The sequence below is a fragment of the Microcebus murinus genome, chromosome 15 (genome assembly GCF_040939455.1).
Source record: "Microcebus murinus isolate Inina chromosome 15, M.murinus_Inina_mat1.0, whole genome shotgun sequence".
Taxonomy (NCBI): Eukaryota; Metazoa; Chordata; class Mammalia; order Primates; family Cheirogaleidae; genus Microcebus; species Microcebus murinus.
This window is the reverse complement of record NC_134118.1, coordinates 37488709-37514086: the sequence shown is the minus strand read 5'-3', so window position 1 is coordinate 37514086 and position 25378 is coordinate 37488709. Positions and strand designations below refer to the sequence as shown.

The 25378-nt window shown below is 39.4% G+C and overlaps 1 protein-coding gene across 1 annotated transcript in view; it reads right to left on the bottom strand.

Annotated features, from left to right (window-relative positions):
* Window positions 1-24612, bottom strand: part of GATB (glutamyl-tRNA amidotransferase subunit B) — a 71470-nt gene extending 46858 nt beyond the window's left edge. The window contains exons 1-2 of the mRNA XM_012783713.3: window positions 24413-24612; window positions 22389-22539 (exon numbers count right to left, since the gene is read on the bottom strand). Coding sequence (XP_012639167.2) covers window positions 22389-22539; window positions 24413-24588 — 327 coding nt within the window. The 5' untranslated portion in view covers window positions 24589-24612. The remainder of the gene's footprint in view (window positions 1-22388; window positions 22540-24412) is intronic.
* Window positions 24613-25378: the final 766 nt, after the last annotated feature.

Sequence of the window (25378 nt, the reverse complement as noted above, 5' to 3'; positions counted from 1 at the left end):
CCAACAGGATAAAGTCCAAGTGCTTGGTAGAGTCTTCAATGCCTTTGTGATCCAGCTCGATGGCCTTTCCAGCTTCCTCTTCCCTCCACCACCCCTAACCAACACACCCACGTGGCCAAATTCGAGCCAGGTTTTTGTACAAACTGTTGCTTCTGCTGGTAGTGTCCTTCCTCCTCGTCTGCCTGAGTAAGATCTTGGCATCTGGCATGGCTCTCAGATGTCACCCATTTTATGAAGTCTGTCTCCCCAGTACGCCCATCAAGGTGTTCTTTCCTCTTGGCTCCCCTGGCACTCAGGGAGAGTACTGTCCCACCACCACACTGAGCTCCTGCAGGGCAGTCAAGTCATTCTGCCTTACTCTGTTTTGCTGCATCACCTAAATGTAATACCATGCTGATTAAACATTAACTGAGATAATGAGTAAGTTAACATTTCCCTTATCAATATCAAAAAGACTATAAGCTATGAAATAAAAGCAAAATTGTTCTAAAAAATGTATCAGTCATAAAAGGAAACCACTCTTGGTATGTAAGTGAAATAGAACAAATTTAACGCAGAGACATCAAGGAGGACACAGTGAGGCAACTCAAGAGTCTTTCAACAGCAGGAAGCCACTCTTATGAGGGACAGGACAGAAGCTGTGTGCCTGGAGTCATGGTGTGAGGCCATCAAAGGATGGTGGAAACAAGGTGGACCCAGTTCCTAGAAGCTGGAGCGCTGGATAAGATCCTGGCACTGCCAGAGACGTTGCTGGAGGCAGAGAGGAAGGAGAAATACCCTGTCGCTCCTTTCCTGTCACCTCTAGGCTTTCATCAGCATCTCTGGTTGGCCTAACCCAGCCAGAAGCCAGCTGCCCCAGGGCACTGGGACCCAAGTCTGTTGGACTGGCACCACAAATACATATGTTCTTGTGTTCGCTTCTGTCACTTTGTCTTTTGATAAATAAATAGCTAATCAACAAAACGATGCCATTCTCAAGTCTGTCTAATCAACATAAAACTGAAAATTTTGTGGAGTCCTTTTTTACATACTGGGCACTGAGGATTATGAAATGCTTCTAATTTATAAGGAACATTTGTGATAACTCAACCTGGGTTGAACTGAACTCTAAAGCTACATTAAATACTAGGAAAGGATTTGCTAAGCAAATTAACAGACTAAAGAAGATTACATAACCTACTTAAGGCCATAAAATATTCTCTAGGATTTTAGCACTTTCAAGTGAAATTCTGCTAATTACAAATAAATCTATTCATGAAAACCAGTCTCTGGGATCTATACTGGGAAATATCTTGTGATGTACTTCAAAGGAATAAAAATGAGTATCTTTCAAAATAGTCTGCATTTCATACCATTTCTCTCCCCTTTCTACTCTGCCCTCAGCTGGTGAGTCCATAATGCTATAGTACCTGAAGTTAGTGCAGAGTATCAGGACTTCCTTGAAAAATTGAGGTGACATGGCTGACGATTCCTCTGGAGCATTAAAACAAAGACTAGGTGATGTTTCCCCAACAGTCCAAGTGGCAATTACTCTGTGAAACTGATGCTATATATGACAAATCTGATAATTAGGATATAGCATGGTAAATGGTTTAATTTATGGAGAGAAAGCAATTAAGATTTATTAAGTAAAAAGAAGGCAGTAAAACGGGCTTTTATCTTACTGCTAACCATAAATTAGTCTCAAAGCATGAACTCCCTTTTATTCATATTCAAAGCAAAAGTTGCCACACAGAGTAAGTTGTCCTTACAGGGGAGAAAAGTGTTCCCCATTTCCTCACCCCACACCCCTTCCCACCATTCAGCCCTGTTATCATCATACAAAGCAAATACAAAACCTCTTGTGCTATAATAATTAAGCTTGCTGAAGCTGGTCAGTTAAGATAGTTTTGTAAAGTGGAATTTTACCATCAGAAGGTACTCATTTTATGCAGATATTAATATTTATATGGATAGACCCACACATATATGTTCTCTATGCTTAAACATGGGGATTGCCTAGGGAAAAGGAGAAAGTGAATGCTACATTCCATCTTTTGTTTAAATCCCTTTTTCACAAAGGTGGGGGGGATCAAACATCTATTGAATGGGAAGCAACTCCTGTTCCAAAGAAGAGAGGTGTGGTCCGGCAGGTTCAGCTGTCCTTAGCTCCAAAGCCTCTACTCCCAGCTCTTATGGGAAATTCCAACACCCAGGAGTGGTCAGGGTTAAGGGCAGGAACATTTACTTGGTCCAAAGTGTCAGAAGCCCCATTTTTTTTTTTTTTTCATCTGGGATTCCATCCTCCTCCCTACCTGGCAAGCTCAGGTGGCCCACAGTCACCATGAGATGGGCAGCTTATACCAGCTTGGCTTTTGGCATGGTAGCAATCTATCTTGCTTTTCCACGGACCACTGGAATACTAAGATCTGATATTTACCTCTGGGGTAGGACAGGACAAAAAAGCCTTTGGCCTATGTCAGCCCTAGGCCCACCTCTAACCTAGGTACAAAGAGTTCTCCCATGATTCAGCCTGGCTGGCTTGGGTTTCACTTTGGGTTTGGGGTCAATGGCCTAACCACTATAGCATTCATCTGTGGAGTCTCATAGTTAGCCAGTTAGGGAGGTTAGAAGAGCAGTTGGCAGTCAGTAAAAGACAAGATTCAATGTACAGGTTTACTGGTCTACATTCTTCTTTCCTACATTCCCAACAGTTAGTAATCTGGCGTTACTAACTGGTGATTCACTTGATCCCTGAGAAGACTTTTATTAATTGATGCACTAGGGCAAACCTGAGTCAGAAAGACCTGAATCTGAATCTCGCTCCTACCATTTATCAGCTGTGTGATCTTGTACAAATTATCTAACCTCTCTAGGCCTTTGTTCTCTTATCTGTTAAGGGAAGCATAGTTATTTTACAGGATTGTTCCCTGAATTAAAAAAACTTCACACATGGTAGACATTTAGTGATTCTAGTTTCAGAATGGAAGTGTTATTAAATGTAAAGTGTCCATCTCAATCGAATCTTTCACATGTAAACTTTTCTAGCAAGCAATGGAATCTAATGAGAAAAGGGCTATACAGCTCCACAGATCCATTAGTCTGGATTTATAATCTATAGTAAGGCACAACAGATGCTGAAGTTATGTATTATGTCAACATAATATTTCCCCCTTAAACGATAACCGACACCTTTTGTGGTAATTACTGTGTTATCTCCAGTGGAACAGAGATCATATTTCTTAATGTCTCAGGAAGTTTATATTACTTCATTTTCTGTTTTATAGTGAAGTAAAATTTCCCTGGATAACACTGTATGCTTGCTTGTGGCTGGAAAAAGGTCCCATTCACAAGGGAAACTAGTTTCTAACAAGCTGCAGTTATAAACCAGTTAATTGAGCCAATTTTTACACCCATCTCACTGTCACCTGCCACATGTCTGTCACTTTCTGTCTTCCAAGGTAGTAGCTACTTTTAAAATTCAGTGACAGTTGAAGAAGAAAAGATGCATAAAGCCATGGAGTGGACATAGGAATCCAGTGAAAAACAAAACCAAACAAACAATCAAAAACATTGTTCTGGCCAGGCGCGGTGGCTCACGCCTGTAATCCTAGCACTCTGGGAGGCCGAGGCGGGCGGATTGTTCAAGGTCGGGAGTTCGAAACCAGCCTGAGCGAGACCCCGTCTCTACTAAAAAGAGAAAGAAATTAATTGACCAACTAAAGGTATATATGCAAAAAAATAGCCGGGCATGGTGGTGCATGCCTGTAGTCCCAGCTACTCGGGAGGCTGAGGCAGGAGGATTGCTTGAGCCCAGGAGTTTGAGGTTGCTGTGAGCTAGGCTGACGCCACGGCACTCACTCTAGCCTGGGCAACAAAAGTGAGACTCTGTCTCAAAAAAAAAAAAAAAAAAAAAAAAAAACATTGTTCTTTTTAAAGAAAAGATCTTTAATGAAGAAAGAGTTTCCCTACTGTAACTCTGAATATTTGTCTTCCTCCTGCTTATAACTTAAAAAAAAAAGTATATTAATATTAAAACAGTTTTCAAACAAGGTCACATTCAGGAGAAAAATACTGAAAAGGGTATAAAACATACAAACCCATTCATTTGAGATTTGCTCCCATACTGAAACTGACAAATCTTTTCTGACCTGTCCTAAAATTTACTCATGAGACTCTACATCTGGAGAGATTTGATGGAATAGCAAACTATTTCACATCACTGAAACCTCAAGAGTAATCAGTGATTAAAAACAATTTCAAGACTGAAAAGCTCTAATGATCAGAGTGAGATGTACTTTCTTCTCTATGTGAAAGATGAGTATTAAATTGAAAGATTTGACTATTGCTGTAAAACAAAACAACTAGCTTGAGTCAACCAAACTCTAAGTAAAGAAATGCAACCAAGTACTTGCCATTGGTGTGAATACAGGACAGGGTGGAACAAGGCCTGCGAATATCACAAACAAATTCCTAGAGACACATGCCATTCTGTCAAAAATGCACCTGCTATGTCCATCAGTCCCATGAATGTCCTGAGAAATGAGTCTTTGGAACAGTCTATCAGGACATAGATTTTTAGGTAGAAAAAGCTATCTTTAATTTTATGCATCCAACAGGAATATAGCATCTTGTTAGAGGCTTCCTGCTAAGCCATGAAATCATGGAGGTTAAAAGGAAAAAGAAAGAAAGGCCAAATTTTCATAGTACAAATCCCCTATTTCCTTCAATATGTTTGCTTCAAAAGTGGATAGTAAGATAAAATAATTGGCCTGGACATTTCAAAAATGTCAGTATCATGAAAGAAAGGAAAGAAAGGGAGGGAAGGAAGGGAGGGAGGGAAAGAAGGAAGGGAGGGGAGGGAAGGGAAGGAAGAAGGGGAGGGAAGGGAAGGAAAAAGAAAAAAAAAAGAAAGTGGCATGACAGTTCCATGCAATGTGTAATCTTTAATTATGTTGGATTGGAGGAAAATAAAGGATAATAATACTGAGACAACTGTGGAAATGTGTATACGAACTGTTGCCTTAGATAACAGTATTGTATCAATGTTAGTTTTCCTGAGTGTGATAATTATACCGTGATCATGTAAGAGAATGTTTTTGTTCTTAGGAGATAGATGCTGAAATATTTAGAGATGAAGTACCATGCTGTTTGCAACTTACTCTCAACTGGCTCATCCAAAGAAGAAAAAAAATAATCTAGATGCAGGATGGATATTCTTGTGTTATTCTTTCAGCTTTTCTGTAAGTTAGAATTTTTCAAAATAAAAAATGTGGGGAAGGGGGAAGGCTTAGCTAATTCTCCTACCTGGGTGAGATGCTACAAGCCTCCCACACAAAACTCAAGGAATATATTAACTATGAAGAGATGGGGAGGGGGTGGAGAGGCTAAAGGGGACAGGAGCTATTTAAGCTGATGCTAACCTGAAAACCACACCTGTACCTGAAGCTTCCATTTACTGTTGCTGAAAATCAGTTGTAGAGAGAAAACTTTGTATATTAAATCCGTCTAAACTTTCCTATGCCATGGATCCAATTAAGTTATGTGACAGAGTAAAGCCATTGTATATGTAATGAAGTATGGTGCAAGCAAAATCTGTTAATAGGGAATTCTGCAATATCTATATAGAAGCATATAAATTCTGCAATAGACACTATATATATATATACACACACACATACATATACATATATATATCTATATCTCCAAGAATATGAAAGGAAAATTTGTTCTTTTACCTGGTAAGAAAATAATTTTCCCCAATTATATCTTTTCTGGTTGAAAACACTTTTAGCTTCCCACAAAGTTGTATGTGTATCTTATTTTCTATTAATGCTTCCTTTCTGTTGCCTCACTATGTAAATGTACACATGCATTTCTCAATTTGTGCTTCTGTGGGAGACATCTAAGACTGAAAACTTCTTATTAATTTTTACTCGTGCTATCATGAATACATGCCATCTTAAGTTATTTCAGGAAAGTGTTACATGTTTACCCACAACCCCCCAGCCCAATTCTACTGACCACTATGAAACGGAAGTATCTGTGCTTACATTTTAATGATGCAAAGTTAAAAACATGAGTATTATAATAATACCAAATAAAATTTATGTGCCACTTGAGAGTTTATGAAGTGCTTTCATATATATGAAGTGCTTTCATATATAACTTCTCTGCATAGATGTAAAAATGGAAGAGAATAAGAAATAAATAAGATAGCTAGCTAGTTAAGTACACAAAGGTTATGAGTGACTACAGGCATCTTAAATGTTTACAACCAGCTATAAAAGAAAAATTCCCTGCTAAGTTTTGTCAGACATGAACAATTAGCAAATACAGCAGAAGAGATCTTAGTCTGGTGCTTTATGCTAAGAATGGGAATGAGACAATTCTCACTTCTATTTTTAGCTGGGCTCCTGACCTCCCTGTGTCCTTGGAGAGGTTAATAAGGCCATCAGTTTCCTCTCCTATCAACTGGGGTTGGAGCCTATGGCCTTGCTCACCAGGGTGGCCTATGAGTTGGCAAATATCACTGGAGATTCAAAACACTATTGACATTCACATATTATTGCCTGTCTGCATCTCCTAAGAAAGCTGCAGAGCATGACAAAGACCCTTGATTGATTATGCTTCACTTGCTTCTAAACTTGTGAAAGGAGATTCATGAATCAAAATTTGGAATAGAATATTTTAAGGCTCCTGGGAACACTAATGTATTTTGATTCCCACTTATTGTCCCTGCCCCAGCTCCAGTCCTTATTCTAATGATGCACCCAGTGGAGGAAGGCTAGGAAACACACAGGCTCACTAGCAAGAACCCTGTGCCATGAGGAACAGAATGCTCTTCAGAGAAGCCCAGCCTGATCACCTAACTATGCCAGAATCACCAAGTCTACACTTGTCATCTCTGGGATGCCAATGGCAAAATGACTTCCTAACTTTGCCAAGATTTTAAAAGGAGCTAAGGAAAAAAATTCCCCAAGATGCTACAGTGTAGAAGATAGCCAACTCTCCTCCTACCCCTTCAATACTAAATGTGAAGCTGAAAACACATATAAAAATGACCAAGTAAGAAAGGCCCATCCCAATGGCCTCAGATGACAAGTGCATATACTTGTGGTGTGGACAAAGAATTCCACAGGACCCAACCGGAAAGAGCGTTTCACATCTACTCCCAAACAGGATGTAAAACTGGCTTCACGCTTTTGAGGGCAGAATTCAGGCAATGTTCATGCCCTTGCCTCCACGCTTCCATGGGACGGGACTTTGCTTTCTACTCCATATTTTCTTGTCCCCCCAAAAGGAATGACTTTTCTGACAAGCAATTTGGGAAAAGGAACCAAGCACACGTGGGTTGGCCCCTTGTGGCTGAGCATTTCTATTAGAAGTTTCCAGCATAAATCGTTGGCACAAAGCCCACATGAGCTCTTTCTGATCAGCATGCCTGCAAAGATGCGACAGTCTGGTCTTCTTTGGCCACATGATAAGCTTTCTGCAGAAGCAGGCTCTTCTCCTACAAGTGGAAAGCCTGCAGTTTTGGAGAGCTGAGTTCAATGTAGGCAGAAAGTACTAAAAGCCATTTGGCTACATATCAAGTAGCATTTTTCAACTTGATATTATCAGTAATAAAGCTGGTATGTTCATTGCCATCTGTCTGACTTCTATTCTGATTTCAATTGGTTCTGACTCAAGAGGGGAAGGGAGTTATTATTTTTATTGACCCCCTAAAACTGCAGAATATCTTCCTGGAAACTCTTTTCTAATATAGTCATGCGTCACCTAATGATAGGCATATATTCTCAGAAATGTGTCGTTAGGCCATTTTGCCATTGTGTGAATGTCACAGAGGGTACTTACACAAACCTACAAGGTATGGCCTACTACACACCTGGGCCCTATGGTGTAGCCTATTGCTTCTAGGCTACAAACCTGTACAGCATGCTACTGTACTGAATACCGCAGGCAAGTGGAACACAGTGGTAGGTATTGTGTATCTAAACATAGGAAAGGTAATGTGCTGTGCTATGATGACATGATGTCTACGATGTCAATGGGTCACAAGAATTTTTCAGCTCCATTAGAATCTTATGGGGCCACCACTGTATTTGCAGTCCATTGTCACCAAAACGTTACACAGTGCACAACTATACTCGTAACACCCATCTAGAAATCCCCACAACATCACCAATGATGCCATAGAGCAGAAAAAACTCAACAGGGCAGCTTCCATGGCCAGACATGCATTTCTTGTGAGGGAAGAGCTTTTCCAGGTCAGCTGTAATTTTTTTAAGTTCTGGAACCGTCCATGGAAGAAAAATGAATGCGACCCAGCTGCATGATTTCAGGCTGCGTTTTTATCATAGCCCTCTAATATAAATCACCAGAACAAAACCTGTAGGAGCTACCCGAATGGCAGAGACAAAAATAGTGTCACGGAACACTATTAGTTTTTTTTTTTAACTACTACATATTTATAACACCAAAAGGCCCCTCAGCTTTTGTACTCCCAGGTGTCTTTGGTAATGCGCGTTTATATTTTATTTTCTACACATTCCCACCTCCCTTTCTAGTATAGTAATCCCCCTTTACCCATGGAGGATGTGTTCCAAGACACATGGTGGATGCCTGAAACCATGCACAGTACCAAACCCTATACATACTGTTTTTTCCTATACATATACATTTATGACAGTTTACTTTATGAATTAGGCAAAATAAGAGAGTAACAATAATAACCAATAATAAATAGAACAATTGTAATAATATACTATATAAGTTATGTGAATATGGTCTTTCTCTCTCAAAATATATTACCGTACTGTACAGTGGGTAACTGAAACCATAGAAGGTAAAACCTCAGATAAGGGAGTGTTACTGTATCACAGATATTTTGGTATAGTAGTACATAAAATTCACTTTGAACAGTTAAGAGTTCTAAGGATAGCACTAGCTCCCCTAATGAAGGCTTCTTATTGTATCCAATTTCTCATCCAAGTGCATATTTTTGAGGCAAAGTCAAACCAATAAAGGGATGTGGAAGGGGAGTACAGCCCTTCCCAAACACAACACTGAAGGCTTTTTGTTCAGGAATGCAGCTCTGGGGAGATGAACACGCTGCCTGGAGACATCCCATTACTAAGAAAGGACCACAAAGTTCCTAAGAAACATCACTATGTCTGAGAGATGCTCTGCAGACCTAGGAGATTCGCCTGGGGAGAAGACCAGATGAAGTCCCCAGGTTCCCCAAGGCTAGGGTGGAGGGGAAAACGAACTCCCCATTTCCTCCTCACTAATTCCTCCCATTAGAGCTGGCTGCTCCTCCCAATTCTACCATATTGCTCGTGTTGTTCCTTGAGAGGAATGAGATGGCATCATTGTTTCTACACAAAGGTCAACGGAATGATTTATTAAGAATAAGGCTTTTAAAAAAAATGATAATCTTTAAAGGCAATAGGTGAGTGAGTGTGTCCTTGTACATCTGGGGGAATTCGGAAGGAGCTCAGCCCCTTGATCCATGTCTGTCACAAAAGGACAGATGAGCTGGGATGCACACCAATCTCAGTGTCAACAGCATGAAGAACAGCAGTACACACAAAACCACACAGAAGAACCCCAAGGAGAAGGGAGGGCTATCTTGGTGACAGAGGGAAAGTCAGAGAGTGCTTTAAAGATGCCTTTCCTATCCCATTCTGAGTCTCTGAGTCACCTATATTCACAGCCTTGGCCACAGTCCCAGCTATATGGTCACGCTCTCTGGTCCCCCCTGTAAGGTTTCAACCATAGTAAAGTTTCAACCCAGACTATAGGTTGGGTGGGGGTGGGGAGAGTCTGCCCTAGAATTGATAGTCTGCTCTCAGACAGGTTTGGGATCAAATTTACTACTTCTGTGATCCAGGAACCCTTAAGCTAAGAGATAAACAAGAAAATGGCTCTGGCTTAGGCCTAGGGCATCAGGCAAAAGCCAGTGCAAAAGCTCTCTGGAGGGACTCTCTCTCAACAAGATTCTCACTAATGAAGCTCTGTCAAACATGACTTTATGATCCAAAATTACAAAACATACAAGAAAATCATTAGCCAGAATCTTCAGACACACAAAAAGCTGAATAAGATTACCCAAGAACTTTAGGTAATAGAATTACTGAACATAGACTATACAATAAGTAGACAAAATTATTAAAGAAATAAAGAACTGAATACATGAAAAAGGAACAAGATACTTTTAAAAAGACAAGAGAGATTTAACAGACAAAAATAGAATTTCTATATATGAAAGACACTCTCAGTGAAATAAAAAACTCAATGGATATGTTAAACAGCAGATACAGTAAAGGGAGAATTAGTGACCCAGAAGAGAATGTAAGAAAATTACCCAGAATGAAGCATGGAGAAAAGATCCTAAAAGAATTTTCCCTTGTGACCACTATTTGCCTGGGGATATGTACAGTTTAGAGCTCCCCATAGTCAGGGCTATTCTCTTAATGGTGGGTCTGGAGAAGTCCAGTGCATGGGGTACTGAATTGGTGGCTAATTAAGTTAGATCTCTTTTAACCATTTCTTCTTCTGACTTAGCACTGTTTTCCTCTTTTCTGTCTCACTAGGTTCAGATCTCATGCCTAGAGAATATCATACTACATAGTGCATACAATTGTCATCAATTCTGTGAAGTCAATGCCTCTGTATGTATATAAGCATGTGGGCATACATCTATAAACATATTGCATACACATCTGTTGATGGCATTAATGTTTTGAGATATATACTCACAGACATACTACCTGCAAAAGAATAGCCACCTACATAAATCAGACTTCTAGCAACTCTAACTATAGTAACACAGACTGGAAGTTGATCATTAAATTGGAAGTGAGAAACTTGCGCTCTGAGTAGGACATTAAGAAATTCTGTGACCATGGGCAAGTCACAACAGCAGTTCTCTCATCTCTAAATTAAAGAACTGAATTGAGTGATTTTCAGGATCTCTTTCTACTCTAGTCTCATATGGTTTATAGCTTTGAGATGCTAAATAGCTTTTATACCATCCATGTATTTTATTTTGTAGGACAGCTCTCTACTCAGAGCTTTGCTCTTATTTATATTAACAAATGTGATAATCTGACTTTCTGGGCTAGAGCAGATCAGAAATAATAATTGAGAAATGGAAAATGAGCAAGAAGGGGTTCCTAGAGTCAAATATACTAACAGTAGCTTAAAAAAGAGGGTGAGGAGTAGATGTCTGTAAAAGCAAGCATTAAATAAAAAGACTGTAATATGAAACCTAAAAACAATGGCTATGTTTAACCATTTACTGCAGGATCAGATAGCTTTACACACCTCCATAGCCCTTGAAGGCCCTATTATAATACTGAGCAACAACTGATATTGCTGATAACCCTGAATAAACAAGAAAAGGTTACTTTATGTTCAACATACTCTATTCAAAAGCCAGAAAAAAAGATCCCCATAAAGAGGTTAAAAAACATCAAAAGGATTTTAGACACCTAGAAAATTCTTGCATATAGATTCCTTGATATGCGCAGCACATACACGTATATGGTGAAATATTTTTAAGTGTGTTATCCACACGTTCTATGCAAGATACTGGCAAGTGGCCCAAGAAAGATCCATGAACTGCTTTTTACAATCTTAATAAAACACAGAAATCCCTATAAACAACATGCATTAAAAAATAGTCAGTCAACTGGATGAAACCAACAGATATTGACAGAAAGCAGAAGCATTATTATTAATGCAATTAGATTTCATGCAAAACTGGCAGAAAGATGGGGGACGTGAAAATGGTTGTAAAAAGAGAGGCTTTTACGAATCCACTGAAAGTTATAAAAAGACTCATGGCAGGGAAGGAATCAAATGCTTCCCACACGAAGAAGGGAGGTGCAACCATGCTGCCTGCTGAACGTGAACTCCCATAGTCGTCATGAGCCATCTGAGTTTCCAGGACGTGTCCTGTTAACATTATAAGGCAAGTTTGGACCATCAGGAGAGTCTAGGAGCTGAAAAGGAACCTTTCCACGTTTGTGGGTATGAGCTCACAGGCACACCTCTTTTAGAGGGGCAAGGGTCACAGGGAAAAACACCTCATCCCTGGAAGACCCCACTCTTTGAAGAACAAAGAAGGAAAACTATAAAAGTGACTAGGAGAGTGACAGGCAAGAATAAAGTCTGAGAACACAATGTAATTATAAATCCTGCAGATTACATTAAAGCAAATCATTGAAATGGAAAAAAAATTAATAGAAAACTGTCGCATTTTGTCTTCTTAGTCAACTAAACATCATCTAAGTGTGAATGGACAGAGGGATGAATATAGATCTGATTATAAATGCATGCATTTAAACGCTTCCCTCTAATGACGTTTTCTTGAATTTCATTTTTATGTTTTGAGTTAAAGGCAGCTTTATAATTATGTTTAGAATTAAGGGTCAGGAAAGCATTTCAGTCTGATGCTCTCTAGACAAGTATTTCTAAGCCTATTAGGTCCTTCAGAACAAAAGTTATTACCAATATCTGCTGTATTCGGAGAGCTACAATACTGCAGATTTATCTAGCTTTAAATAAATCTGTCATAAGAAATTTAAAAAATAAATTAATCCCAAAGTACTTTACAAAAGCATTCACATTATCATTTCTTCAGGGAGGCAAGACCCCTTCTGGTGCAATCTGTATCCATGTGTTCAAGACTGCATCTCCACCACAGCACAGAAACTGCACTGCTTGTTAGTTCCCAGAGGGCAGGCATCACATCATATTTATTCATATCCTATTTATTCCCATCTTTGTTCCCCTTCTTCTTCCTAATAATAGTGCATACCGTTGTGAATTAAAAAAAAAAGTTTTGTAAAATGTGGTAAACAACGTTCCAGTTTTCATTCCATAGCTGCCAGGGCCAATTCTAAACACCTTTGATATGGAAAGCCCCAAATACTTTTTTTAGACAGGCTGATCCTGAGAAAAGAAGAGAATGTTCTTGCGTACATGTGTGAACAACAGCTTCTATAATCTCACCAGTTCTAGAAACAAGAGGCATTCACAGTTGCTAGGGAGTTCTGTGTTACATACAGATAAGAAGAAAACATGAGCAGAGTCACTCGTTTCTTATTAATCTAATTGCAGTGCAGCCTGATTATCAGGAGATGTTATCTACTGGGCCACACTGAGCATTCCTACCAGACAGCAACAACAGAGGCAAATGTCCTCTGTCCCCTTTCTCTTGCACAGGAACTAACACCAGGAGGGGGCAAGCATTTATTTCCAGTCACAAAGAGTGAATGCCTGTGTGAGTTTGTGTGTGTGTGAACACACAGGCCTGCACATGCATAGATTCCAAACAAACTTGATGCTTTGCTGAAACCTCACCATTACTAGAAACATTTGGCCAATTATGAAACACACAGACTTATAAATCCTATGACATTTTATCAAAAAAATTATTTTCTTTCCTATTTTTCTTCCCATCTCACATCCATATACAAAGTATTACAAGCAGAGAAACAGAATGACATCGATCAATAGGAAATAACTAACTTCAGGCAAACAACCCTAGGATCCTGTTCTATAGGCGAAAAATGACTTAATAAATTAAGGACGATCTTGCACCACAGTAACAGGTTTTACTAGATCAAAATAATGAGCGTGGCTGCATCCCTGCTAATAAAAACAAAGGATGCTGTTCTTAGTGTAGCTGTAATCCTGCCTGTAAGCAGCAAAATGAGCTGAATGACCTTTTCAGTCTGAAGATTTATGATGGGATTCCATGAAATCCTAAAACTAAGGTAAAAGAAGAAGATAAAATACTTGTGGTCCTAAAACTATTCAGAAGAAGTGTCACTAAGCAGAATGAGGAGGGAGCTGTGTAACCACTGGTCAAGGCAGCAGCCTAAGCAGAGGCAGACGTGGTGCAGACATGCTGGGGAAGGGAGGTGCAGACAGGGTATGGAAACAAAGTCTTCTGTTTCTATACACATGCATTTACATGTGCATATGCATTTATAGATACACGCAGGCACGTGCACACAGGGCCAAGCTCAAAGCAAGAAAAAAAAGCCCATGGGGCTACAGCAGTGCTAGGAAGCTACTGCCATGTGACACTCAGGGGTAACCAGAACAGAGAGGACATCAAAGGGGTTAACAGCCTGAGCTCTGAAGACACACTACTGGGTCTGAATCTGGCCTCTCCACTTACTTTCTAATTGTGACAATGATAGCAACTGCCTCACAGAGTTGTCATGAGGTTAAAATAAGCGGACACACAAAAAGCACCTAGAACAATGGCTGGCGTGAGCTGATTTTACTACTGTCATTATTGTTAAATGCACTAAAGAGACACCACATGTCACTGATTTAAAGCTCCTCAGGAGCAGAAGTCAAGGCTGTGAGCTTATATGGGGAGGGAGCTAGAATGGCTCCTTGCATGAGCTGTGAGCCAAAAAATCCTGGTCCAGTTAGAAAATCTGCCACCAACTGGAGAAGTGGATATGGAAGATGCCTCAGGCCACTGGTGAAAAAGAGTCTTGAGAAATCAGAGCCACAACCCTGTACCTGGCTTCGGTGTGGGACTTGACATTGGCGCTATCTAAGTTATGTGGCAGCTGGGGACTGAGTAATTAACATAGAAACTGGTTCAATCAGTAAAGCCCAATGGGCCCTGGGAGAGGCCACCAAGAATTCATCCCATAGAGATGCCTCCATCATCCAGGGTACGGCCCTTAAGTTAAAAATCACACTGAGTACTGAGCAGAATGAATAAAAACAAATCTATACCTGGACACATCCTGGAGAAAGCTATCAGAGAGAGAAAACAGATTACCTGCAAAGGATGCAGTCTTCTCATCAGCCATAATAGATGCCTAAGGACAATGAAATGATGTCTTCAAAGTGCTGAGGGGAAATAAATGTCAACTTAGAATTCTACACTATCACTCCAGTGAGGGAGAAACAGAAACAGTTGGAGGCACACACAAACTAAGGGAGTGCATCATCCACAGACCCAGAATGTAAAACACACTAACACAGGAAGGCAACAGCACCAAAAAGGACAGTGAGATGTGAGCAATAATGTTTGCTAGAAAAGGAAATCAGACAGGAGCTTCCTCAACCTTCCATGATAAAACCTCAAAACTCACCCGCACCCCGGGGAGGAGGGACACCTCTTCCCTTCGGGTTACAGCGGGAGGGAGATTTTTCTCCATGTGCTCTCAACAGACATCTTTTGCTTTCTCAGAGACCTTACTCTATCAGTAATACTCTCTCCCTAATATATTTATTTCTTTAAGCCTAACTTTTAATTTTTAACAAAATATTATAGGCATGTATTAGAAAAGCAGCAAAGCAGCAGCTCCCCTCCCACCCCTTCCCACGTCCAGTCCTGTTCCAGGGCAGCAGCCACCTTCAGATCTTTGTGCTGTCTTCCCTGATGTTTATCTTCCTATTTTTATATAATATGCTGTACCAGGGGACCTTTGGAAAATCCATCACCTGCTGGCCAAGGCTGTTGGCCATTTTCCATGTGACAAGCCTTCCTTAATCTAGGAAAAATACAGACTTGACAAACTGTCACAATAACACTCTGTACTTGTTTTCAGAACTTGGAGCCATAAGACTTGGTCCATTTCATTCCCAAGAGATAAATGACATAAGTTGTACAGTGTGAGAATAATGAGACTTTTTGTAATATGTTTATATCTTACTCTATCATAATAGTTGACCCATGCTTGCTACTTTATTTCTATTCAAAAATAAAATATGCCCTAAGTGCCCTTCCATGATTAGCTGGGCAACATTAAAGTCCATAAAGTCAGGTAGAAGAAAGGATGGTAGGTCACTACATCCTCAGGGAAGCAGAGTCACCCAACACATGCATGAGCTTGAGTATGGATGAATCTAGAATGCAGATGAGTCTATTCTTTCTAAAATCAGGGTAAGGTTGAAAGTTGCAAGGATGGGGCAGGTGGTGGAAGCTTCATTATTTGGACTTTGAGAACAAAAAAGAAAAAATTTCACTACAGAATACTAAGAAACCAGTACAGATAACATCTGATTATCCCTACTAATAAAAACAAAGGATGCTGTTCTTAGTGTAGCTTGATATTATCTTATACATAAAATAAAAGCAAACCTTGTTAAAAACCCCTTTTGACTAATAATCTGTCTCTTAGGAGCTCTAAATCTTTTACTCACTGCCTAATTAAAACAAAACAAAACCCAGTAACAACCCATCTCCTACCCTTCCTCCAGTAAAACAAAACAAAATAAAACCAATGTATTAGCTTAAGGCCTAAAAAGGAGAAAGAGGCCTCCTCTAATCAGTGGCCAAAAATGTTCCTCAAGCATGTACTTATGTTACTTTTTCTTGCCTTGTCAATTTAGAATATGATTTTCAATTATGATAGATAATTTAGGTTTTTAGTTTCCCAATATCCAAGTAATATCACAGTTTTTGTTAACTCAGTAGTTGGCACTTCTATTATTATTACTTAAATATATTTCTCTCCTAAGCTATCAAGTATACTATGATTACATTTCCTTTCATAAACATTTGTTTTTCCTGGAATTGATATCTTGCATTTTTTTCATTTGCTTCATTTTTCGGTTACTTATTGTTCATTCTTCTCAAAGACTTCAGATTGGCCGGGTGTGGTGGCTCATGCCTGTAATCCTAGCACTCTGGGAGGCGGAGGCGGGTGGATCGTTTGAGCTTAGGAGTTCGAGAACAGCCTGAGCAAGAGCGAGACCCCATCTCTACTAAAAATGAAAAAAAGTTAATTGGCCAACTAAAAATAGAAAAAATAAAATAAAGGAAAAAAAAAGACTTCAGATTATATGGAAATCTCTTTTCCAGAAAACGTTAGATACCTGCTATTCCCAACTCTTCATCTGTTTCTAGAATCCTGTATTCTGGAGCCATCCTTTCTCCTCTCCCAGCAGGCCTCTCGGCCTATTGCAAACCCGGAAACCTGGAAAAACTCCACACTCCAGTAGGTTCTTGGGATAATGAAAAGCAAATTTTTTGAGTCTGCCTGTCCAAAAATATCATTGTTCTACTGTCACATTTGATTGACAGTGCTACGTACAGAATTCTAGATTAGAATGATTTTTTAAGACACTGTTTCATTCTCATCTAGCTTTAAGCACTGCTGCTAAGAAGTCTGATCTCTTTGACTCCCTGTCCTTTGCATGTGACCTGACATTTTTTTCTTCTCTAGAAGCTTTAGAATCTTATCTTTATCCCTGCTTGTTCATAAATTTCATGACATGCCTGCATGTGAGACTATTTTTATTCCTAGTGCTGGCTAATTGGCAGGCCCTTTCCATTTGGAGATATAATGTCCTTCAATTCTAGGAAATTAATCTGTGTATCTTAATAGTTTCCTTTTGTCTGTTTTCTCTCTTCTCTCTTTATGAAAATCTTACTGATCATATGATGAACTTCCTGCATTGATCCTCTTTCTTATTTTTTTACTTCTATTGTCCAGTTCATTGCACATTTGTTTTGCTGCCTGGAAGATTTCTTGACTTTCTCCTCTAATTCTCCTGAGATTTCTTGTGGGGAGGGGCAAGTAGGGGAGATCCACCATAACGCTAATTTCTATGAGCTCATTTTCATTCTGACTGCTTGGTTTTTAAAAGTAGTATTATGTTGTTTTCAAGGATGCAGCTACCTTCTCTTATCTCTATGAGGATATTTATAAAAGCTTTTAATTTTGTAAGTATTTTTTTACTCTGTGCATTATATATTGCCTCCTATTTCCTTTAACTTTCTTTTTTATTTTGGGCTCTGTCCACAATGCTGGAGAAGTTCCTCAGATGTCTGGTGATTTTTGGCTGTCTATTTCTATTTTAAAGTGAGGTACTAAAATGCTGAGTAAAGTTCTATGTAAATGCCTAGGGCTTGTTGATCAGTGGCCTTCACTCCAGCAAGATTAGGTAACCAGGTAGCTTTTTTCATTGAGAGATCCCCAAATGTCAATATCTGAAGTTCTTCCCACTAGGGACATATAATTTCCAAAGAAGTTCCTGCAGATTCTTGATTGGGAGAGGAGGAGAAGAGGACAGATGGACATACCTGGTCACCTGAGTTCCTGAAACCAGGCATGGAAAATGACTGGGCAGGTCCTGGAGTTCAGTGCAGACACTGTCTGACACCTCATCAGTGCCTTTTGCTCTGCTGGGTGTCCCTAGGAGGAATGTGTCACCAGCCAAATTTCTCCAAAGACTACAAATTCCTGTGGGTGTGGGGCAGCTGCACAGGGCCAGGGAGAGGACGTCAGGTCTACGTGCTGTGTATTCACACTCTGTCTCAGTCCCTTTCTTTTCACCTCAGCCTGCCTTCCACAGTACCCGACATTCCCACATCCTGTGTGTTTCTGAGGTTGTGTAGGGCACATCATCTTCATTCTCCTGGTGTCTCTTTCTGCAGGCACTTAGGTGCTCTGCTAAGTCAGGGTCTCCTCCACCTACTATCTTTCCCATGTTCTTGTCTCCTCTCTCATTCTTTTGTGGGCTTATAACTTTTAAATTCTTTCACTATCATTTCAGAGGGGTTTCTTTGGGATGGGGAGAGAGATGGATTAAAATGCATGTGTTTGGTCTGCTATATGAATCAAAAGCCTCTCCCTTCTTCATTAGCTCCTTCTCATCAGCATTTTTCTTTTAATTTATTTTATTGCAGAAAGAACACTTAACATGAGATCTATCCTCTGAAACAAAATTTTAAATGTACATTATTGGAGACTATAACTCATCAGCATTTAAACATTCTCAGGTCTCTCCAATATTAAGACAAACATGACCAATACATTTTCCCCCTTGATTCCACATCTCCTTTCACCTGCTGTATTCTCTTGTCCTTCAAAGTCACATTTCTTGAGACAGTTGCTCATACTCTCTCACTTCTTCCTCCATGTCTCCCACATTTCTCAATCTATTGCCACCTACCTTCTATGCCCATCAGCCCAATGAAACTGTCCTGGCAAAGGGTATCTTTGTCAATAAGTCCAATGGACACTACCTAGTCCTCACCTCACTTGACCTTTCAGTAGCATATAACTTTCTTGTGCTCCCTCGTCCTCAAAACACCCTCCTTCTCTTTCTCAAAACTCTCTCCTCCTTGGAGTCTCTAACTCTGTACTCTCCTTCTGTCTTCTTAACTCTTTGAAAGTGGGATCTCCACTCCTTAGCAGGACTTATATGGTACATACTATGTTTCCTGCTCTAGCCTCACCTCTTGCAATGTCCATATTCAAGTTCTATGCTATGACACATGGAACATATTTCTTGTTTTTCTCCTGGTCTTTGTACATTCTATCCATTTTTTACTTGGCCAACTTAGCAAATTCTTTATATCTGTGTTGAACGCTCTCCTATCTGTTCCTCAAGCATCCTGTATTTCCACTATCAAATATTTGTTGGATGAACAAAATACTCAAATCTCCATCACTTTGCCTGATGAATTTTTTCCCATGTTTTTAAGCTTACAGAGTTTCTCTGCATCCCAAGGACAAATATTCTTCTGTATTTTTTAAGGTTTAATTTTACATTTACCTTTTATTGTACACATATTTGAATTTTATTTTGCTATATGAAATGAGCTATAAATATATTTTTTTCTCCAAATAGCTAACCAATTTTTCCAAAACCATCAATTGAATAAATCATCTTTCTCCCACTGATATTTGCTCCTTCTTTGATATACATGTGTGTATCTTACACACACACATTTTTCTCCCCTTAACATCCATTTCTGAGTAGATTATTTTTTCCTCTTGTTGGTTTGTTCTTTTGTAAGGAGACAGTGAAATTTTGGGGAGAAAAGATAATAGGTCCAATACTGTAACTGCTGAATTTAAGATGTAGATGAATCATTCAGATAGAAGTGTATAGTACGGCGCTAGTAATAGAGATTTGTTACCTAGAAGAGAGAGAGGAGCTTTATTTGAGGGTGAAAAGATTACTCAAGGGAACACAGGGAACAGGAGAAGTGAGAACCAAGGCATGGCACATGGGAAACTAACATTACAGAGCTGAGTGGAGGAAAACAGCCATGAGAGACAGAGCAGTCAGCCAGTTAGAGGGAGGAGAAGCAGCAGGAGAGAAGGGACCAGTGTGAGCCTTGGGCAGAGAGAGCATCAAGCATCATCATGAATCACACATACTTCTTGGCTTAACTGATCAAAACAAAAACATAATGTTCTACTCAAATCCTCAGAAGCAGAAACATACTCACAAACTCTTGGTTTGTGAAAAGTAGCTACCAGATGCAGAGTCAGGCTACTGAAGCATCATTATACCATCTCCACAGCACTTAGGGAAGGACAACTGTCCAAATGTTCTAGCACACTTTAAATCTATTTGGGGGTAAATCACAGGATTTTGAAATGTTTTGAGTGACAATGTTTTATTCTAGGAGTTTTGGTATAATTTTGCTCATATATTCAGAGGTCCTTTAAAGACAGAAACATTTCTGAAAAAGAGGTAGATCAGCTCGGTTGAGAGAATAACCCATTCAGGCTCCTCAAACCATGAGTCCTGTAGGCTTTGAAGAGGGAAAAAGAAATCCTAGCTCATGCAAAACTATCTTTCTAGCCTCAGTCTGCCATTTAAGTAATGTAAACCAAGCTCTCAATGCGTATTGAAAACACCTCACTTTTTGGTTTGATTGGTGTGCTTATCACTGGACGAGCATCTTCTTCTTTGGTGTATGACAAGAAGTCTTTTAAAGCACATTGGCATTTTAGTTATTTTGAATTGTTTCTAATATCTGACCACATTTAGGCACAACTGAAGAGTCTATTTATAGAAAACGTGCCTATCTGCAAATGGATCTGTTTCTAAATGCTAACTATAATAAGTACCCTACTAGATATCACATTCTCAGCTGGAAAAACCTAGGAAGAACTTAGAGATTATGCCTACTCTCTTGATAATTAACCAAAATATGGGGGGAAAATGTTTTGAACTCAGGAAAAAAAAAACGTAGGTGTTGTGATAAATTGCTTTCCATTTTATCTGTCTGAATAGATATTATTTTATTTCTATTATATGAGTCTCTGTCCAAAAAAGAACTCATGTTTATAAATGAAAAATTGTCTCTTCTCAAACAATACATTTCTCCATAGAAAGATACTCACTCTAATATTCGAGAGAGAAAGAGAGATTTCTATACCTGTCTTTCTCCAGAGAGACCCAACAGCAAATCAAAGGTGACTTTGGATATGGTTTGCAGGGATAGGAGTCCTCCATGACAAAAAAGCGCAAGTAAAGAAAAAGTCCCAAGACAGAGATGCTGTCTCAATACAACCAAAGCCCTGGGTAAGGGAGGCACATTGGAGACACTGCCCATAATCATCTACTCTGGGCAGTGACTAAAAAAATTATATACCTCTGCACCTGCAAGCCTTCCAATACTCAGTTCAACCAGTTTTCACCTGTGTTTAAGTGTTTGAGAGTATGGAATTCACACATAACAATCACCCCATGCCCCAATCACCACCATGTGTACACATTCCCTCTAAAGAGGGCAGGAAATCCTATACCCAGTTGATACTATAGGTCCTGAACAGACCATAAGCTATTTATTAGCTCAAATATTTACACTGCTCCTTCCAACCTTTTCTTCAAAATTCAGCCAATTATATAAAATATGTGTTAAAAATCTTGCTGATAGGTATACTGGGCCCCAGTCATTCCTTGGGCTCAAGTAAAAAGAGAAGTTAAATGAGTACAGTAGTTAACCCACTGCATCTTGTGGTTCACTCTTTTCTCCATTATTGATCATTTCTTAATTTGCAATAACCACAATCATTATTTGCCTTATGCTGTAATATCGTGATATATGCTTTTCCTTTGTCTGTCTAGACTCCTCCTCCTTTGTTTATCTGCCTAACTAACTCCTACTTGGGTTCTCAAATAGCTCAGACACCACCTCTTCCAGCAACCCTTCCTTAACGAAACATACCCTTACCCCAATTTTTCACAACAGTCTTTCCTTTTACTGAATTAGGTGCCCCTCCTCTGGCTTCCAAAACCATTCTCTGCAACCTTCACAGGAGGAATCACATTGTACGCTATTTGTTTATAAGACACATCTCCCCATTAGTCTTTGAACTCCTCAACATTACTGTTCTCTGCTTATCTTTATGAGCCAGTTCATAACACAGTATCTGGTATTCAGTAGGCATTCATAAACATTTGTGAAATGAGTAAATACACATATGAATATGTTCAGACTTAGGAACAGAATTAGAAAATATTTAGTACATTCCATTTCATTCAAAGTGCCCTAAATAAGTATTTCCTAAGAGTTATGTCAAGATATTAAAACAAGGAAATAATTTTCTATGTTCAATATAAGATAAACATTTTCTAATGGAAATAGAATTCAATAAAAACCTTACCGGCAAAGTTCCAGGCAGAGAAGCATCAAAAAAAGAAACCAAAGAATTTGGAGGTGCTGCAAAGCAGACTTGAGATCCAGAGAAGAGTTTAGAGTTGGAGGAAATCTGAGCATGAATTTCCAAACCTACAACAGCAGCCCATTCGTGTTCACTAAAGAGAAAAGGATAATGGTTAAGTAGTAGTTATGTCAGTTACCATGCATGAATTTCTGTGAGCTTAAACCACAAACATTAACATGCTATTTTGTTTTTAACTTATTAAAATTTGATATCTTTACATGTAAAAATGTGTCAATACTTTATTGGTGACTAAATAAAAAATTCATAATGAACACCTAAAATGAGATTGGCAAACTCAAATTCACTTATAGCATGGCACTAGGACATTCACCATACAAAGAGAAAGGTGATAGAAAGGAAGAATGTATCGTCTTAATACAATTTAGAAATGGATATCAGGTGATAACTGCTTGGCTAACTTCAATGACAAGCAGCATTTTTAAAATTAACTGTACTTCACAAGCACTCAGTAATGAAGAAATCTGATCTTTCACACATTATTTAAAATGGACATAAATGGCAGGATTCTACTAATAGAGAAATAATGGCAAATAAACAGTTCTACATCTCACTATTATAATAGGAAATTCTCAACCATGAATTAATTTCATTAACAATGGTTTGCAAGTATAATGACAAAGGTGGAACAGAATTAATAGACTACTACTAAATGACAGTCCTGAAAATTGTGTGCAAAGGAAAACATTAAATCATCACATGTGACATTTATTTTTGGTCCCCAAAATCACTTCCAATTCCAGTGATCTAATTTCAGGTTACTTTGCTTGTTTATGCTTCATTGCTATCAAATCTAAACAGTTGTTAAATGCTATAATAATCTCTAATATCCAACCATTCCTACTCTGTTAGGTCTATACACAGGTCTCTCCAGGTTCTTATAAGTGTTCTTATTCCATATGAAACTAATTTATGTTCCTACCCTGATCTTCTCCCAAGCAGTCTCTGTCATTACATAGATTCTTGTTTACTTCGTTTTGTTTTGTTTCAATCATTTCAACACACAAAATTCTATAACTAAAGTATTGCAAGAAGATCAATTCCTTCCTTGTAAAGCTTGGAAACACAGCCCCTAAGAGAGAGGCATTAAACTAACAAGTCAACATAAGTTCTGCATTCACCAAAGCATTATTCAGTGTTTTTGCAGTTCCATTACATGAGAGAAAAATATACTTTCCATTCACAGGGAGATGATCTAACTTATGAAAGTAATACAAAGTGAATGCATCTGGACATTTTCCCTCTGTTCGCCCGAGAAGCAAAAATAATGCCAATCTATCTCAAAGAATTAAAAAAAAATTAGAAACATGTCTTATGTTTCTGTATTTAAGAAGAAACAATTTAAATCTTATATAGTGAAGCATAAACAGCTGTTCAGGGAATAGCTAGAAAAATAAGCAAAACTATATAACCAGAGGGGATATTTCTTCTATTGGCTGTATCCTCCTAGGTCTAGACACACATGTTCAACATAAAACGCCTCCACAGATAGCTGGTGTTTCCTAACTAATGACATTAAGCCACCACTACCCAGAACTTGTAGGTAAAAGCTCCTTTTTTACCTTTAGAACAATGCAGGCCCATAGTAGAGCTAAATAAATGTCAGCTAAATACAGTCCTGCTCCTGGGGTCGCCACCCCTACTGCTGATGCTATTAGTAAGGTGACTGAATCCACTTCTGTCTATGCAGCCTTCGATTTGAGAAAACGCTTGCTATTTTACACTCGCGAGTTCCCCCAATATGTCTATTTTAAGACAGTAGTTTATATGTGTTGGTGGGGCTAGAGGGCCTGTTTTGTGTTTTCATTTAGGTTTCAGGACTCCAGGTTATAACCCACACCCTCCCGTCCACCACATCTAAAACTAGGCTGTAATGGCCATCATCTCCCCAGTCCCACAGTTCCACCTCACACTTGAGTAGGCAGAAATGGTGTGAAATAGTATACCCTTTCCTCGGCTTCCGGGCCGTGTGGAGGGGCTGTTGAGCCAATGAACTCTGCCCCCTAATCCAGTTAGATGTGGACCCAGTCGGAGCCCCTCTTCGACGGCGAGAAACGCCGTAAACCCAGGCTAAAGCCGAACATGTTCCAGAACAGCCCCAGCGTAGCACGGGCGCCGCCATTGCACCGCCAGAATCATGGTCAGGTGACTCAGCCACCCTCTGCCGCGAAGCTCCCTGGGAAGCGTAGTTCTGAAAAATGTGTAAAAACTCTATGGGCTCCGACCGGAAGACTACTATTCCCGGAGAGCAATGCGACTCAAAGGTTGCCGGAACCCTCGCGGGGAGGGGAGGGAAGGAGGAGTAGAGGAGAAGGTGGGAGGGTTTCTGGGTCGGGAGGTGTGACTCCTCCTAGCGGGGAGTAGGAAAGGTTCGTGGCTGTGACAGATCCGAAGCTGAGAAGCCTGGCCTGAATTTTATAGCTCGGTTAACCTTTCGAGCTGAAGTAAATGACCTTGACATCTCCGCGAAGACTTCCTAAACCCCCAAACCCACTCAAGTTATTTTCTCTGTCTACTCTTCCACTTCGCACAGCAATATGTGCATAAATGCAACAGGTACTTAGTTGTGTGCCTCCGGCATGCCAGGTACAGTTCTTAGGCCCTGGAGATACTGCAGAGACCAACACAGTTATCGCCCCTTATGTTCATGGAGGTTACATTCTAGAGAAACGAGACATACAGAAAAGAAGTTAACAAGAACAAGATACTTACATGTAGATAATAAGAACTGTATTTAAGCAGAGATGCCTGGAAAAAAAAAACAAACAGATCTACATTGAATATTCATATGCATTTTCATTTATTCTCTTTTGTTCTTGGCTGGTATCTGAAACACTCTCATTATATGCTAGGAAGACCTTGATGGCAGATACCATCATCCCAGCGGACTTCTTTCATTTTCCAGCGCCAAA